The following is a 2,608-nucleotide window of genomic DNA, read 5'->3' on the forward strand; positions in this document are numbered from 1 at the left end:
GATCAATGTATGATGAGGCACGTACTCGCTTGTGACAGAAGGCAAATATTTTTTGACCTTTTTACCAGGTCACTCCCATTTGCAGACCCGACCATCGGATTTGTCCCATGGGCCTTGACCTTAGATTGAAAACTCATGTTCTTTTCCCACAGTTTTCCCTGAACCAACTCCGTGCATTAGTGTCCAGTTTTAGGAGGTCCATAATCCATGCATCTTTTTGTGCCCCTTCCATGAATTCTGTCAGGGATATATGACCTGTGGATGAAGAGAAAGACTGTCTTTAATTCATTCTTTCAACATCCACTCTCTCTATATCTGTCCACTGACAGGCTTATTTTAGCAACAGTCTAAGCCTACACATATTTAGGCTGCTACACACAGGATTATTATATAAGGCTGCTTATTCATCCATGTGCTCATGTGGATTTTAAGAAAGTAAACATCATTTTCACACACTTATGAGTGTCCAAATAGTGTTATCACGGGAGATTTCAGACATTTTCCTCAAGCAACAAATATGATTTCCACCACAACTCCAATGATGTAGGCATATTGTATGTATTCTTTCATGGAAATTACACACACACACACACATATATATATATATATATATATATATATATATATATATATATATATATATATATATATATATATATATATATATATATATATATATATATAAACAGTATTTATCAAAATTGTAATATATATATTTAGTGATGTCAAATCGATTCATCGTCACTAACCACATGGAAAATAAAACCTTGTGTTTACAATATATGTGTGTACTATGTGTATAATTATTATGTATACATAAATACACACTCATTTGTGTATATATTTAAAAAATATTTGCATATACATACTATATACAGTATATATTTTTATTACTGGTCACATGTGAACCCCCCTAAACCCCTTGTAATTTCAGGAACTTATTCCAATATAAGAAAATCCGTAATGTGCCAGTGACATACTGACTTTATGCCGTCAGTTCGCGGTGTGTCCATTCTATTCTCGCATCACAATGCACTTTTGCTGGAAGCAATGTCCGTAGAGAAATGATTTACTGAGTTTAATGTGGAAGACCTTGACTGGCCTTCACAAAGCCCAGACCTGAATCCCACTAACACCTTTGGGATGAACTGGAATGCTGACTGTGAGCCAGACCCCATCACCCAACATTAGCCCCAGACATCCTGATGCTTTTGAATGGAAGCAAATCCCGATAGACATGTTACAACGTCTAGTGAAAAGACTTCCCAGAAAAGTGAAAGCCAAAATAAAAATAGATAATATGCTGGAAATTATGTGATATGTATTACATAATACATTTACAAATTAGGGATACTAGTGCTTTTATTTTTTCAATATACTGCAATATATGCATTGAAAAGGTATGGATCCATAAATATTGTATTTGTATATATATATATATATATATATAGAGAGAGAGAGAGAGAGAGAGAGAGAGAGAGAGAGAGAGAGAGAGAGAAAGCTGCACTAAGCTTGAGCACTGAGCTAACGTATAGATTTTTTTTATAAAGCTGAACACATTTTCATAAACTTTATCTCACTTTATTGTTTGTGTTAAGTGAAAAATATTACAACTGAATGTCAATGCGGGTCATTGAGGTTCCCTTTGACTGATGATTGTGCACATGGTTTGTCTTAAAGCATTTGAAAAACACCATATAGACATATAAAAAACATTAAAAACTTGATAACATTTATTTGAGGATGGAAAAAAAGCCATTTACCATCTTTGTCTACATCTAAAATGTCGAATATCCTGTCACAAACGTCACTGGGTGTCATACCGATGCTGTTTTTCTTAAGTTGGCAAATTATCTAGAAGAAAAAAAGCAAGACACCTTTTAGAAAAGGAAATACAAAGACGACAATGGTGAGAATCAAGACCACTCTCACCCTTATTATACGTTTGACCTCTTGTTTGTCCAACTTTCCACTGTCATCTTTGTCATAGACTCTAAAAGACCATTTCAATCTGTCCTCTAGGTTTCCTCTCAGAACCAGGTGGATGGCTGCTACAAATTCCATAAAGTCTATAACATTATCCTGCAAATGGGCACAAATGATTCTCGGCTGATGAGTTGATCACATATGCACATAATCACAGCTTATGCATAGAAATTGCTGCTTTGCAATCACTGTTAAATTTTTAGTAAATGTGCACTTGCATTTTAATATTTTTAAATGATGTAAAAATACTTGAACTTTACAACTCTTGCACTTTCCTTGTTTGTAAAAAAAAATGTAATCAAAGAAACTTACTTTGTTTGTGTCAAAAGATTTGAAGAGTGTTTCCATGTACAAAGCCTCGTCTTCCGATGTGCTCTCAACTCCGAAGATTTTGCGGAATTCATGAAGATGCAGGGCTCCGCTTGGGCACTCTTTCATGAATCTGGTATAAAGAGGCTGGATGTCTGATAGTTCCACGTCCTTATCCTCATAACTTTGAATTTGACCCATACTCAAGTCCAGTCTTTGTCCAAAATGATCATATGAAATTGAAAATGCCCACGATAACCGAAGCGAAAGTGCCGCGCTGCATTCTCTTCACAGGTAAACTGACATAATCCAC

The 2,608-nt window shown here is 35.1% G+C and overlaps 1 protein-coding gene across 1 annotated transcript; it reads right to left on the reverse strand.

Moving 5' to 3' along the window:
* Positions 1-2,608, reverse strand: guca1g (guanylate cyclase activator 1g). Its single transcript, XM_067436838.1, has 4 exons — positions 2,299-2,608; positions 1,933-2,082; positions 1,764-1,854; positions 1-255 (listed from the first exon to the last, which is right to left on the reverse strand). The coding sequence occupies exons 1-4, from the start codon at positions 2,494-2,496 to the stop codon at positions 134-136; spliced, it is 561 nt and encodes a 186-aa protein (XP_067292939.1). The 5' UTR covers positions 2,497-2,608; the 3' UTR covers positions 1-133.

The sequence above is a fragment of the Pseudorasbora parva genome, chromosome 25, assembly GCF_024679245.1.
Source record: "Pseudorasbora parva isolate DD20220531a chromosome 25, ASM2467924v1, whole genome shotgun sequence".
NCBI classification, from domain to species: domain Eukaryota; kingdom Metazoa; phylum Chordata; class Actinopteri; order Cypriniformes; family Gobionidae; genus Pseudorasbora; species Pseudorasbora parva.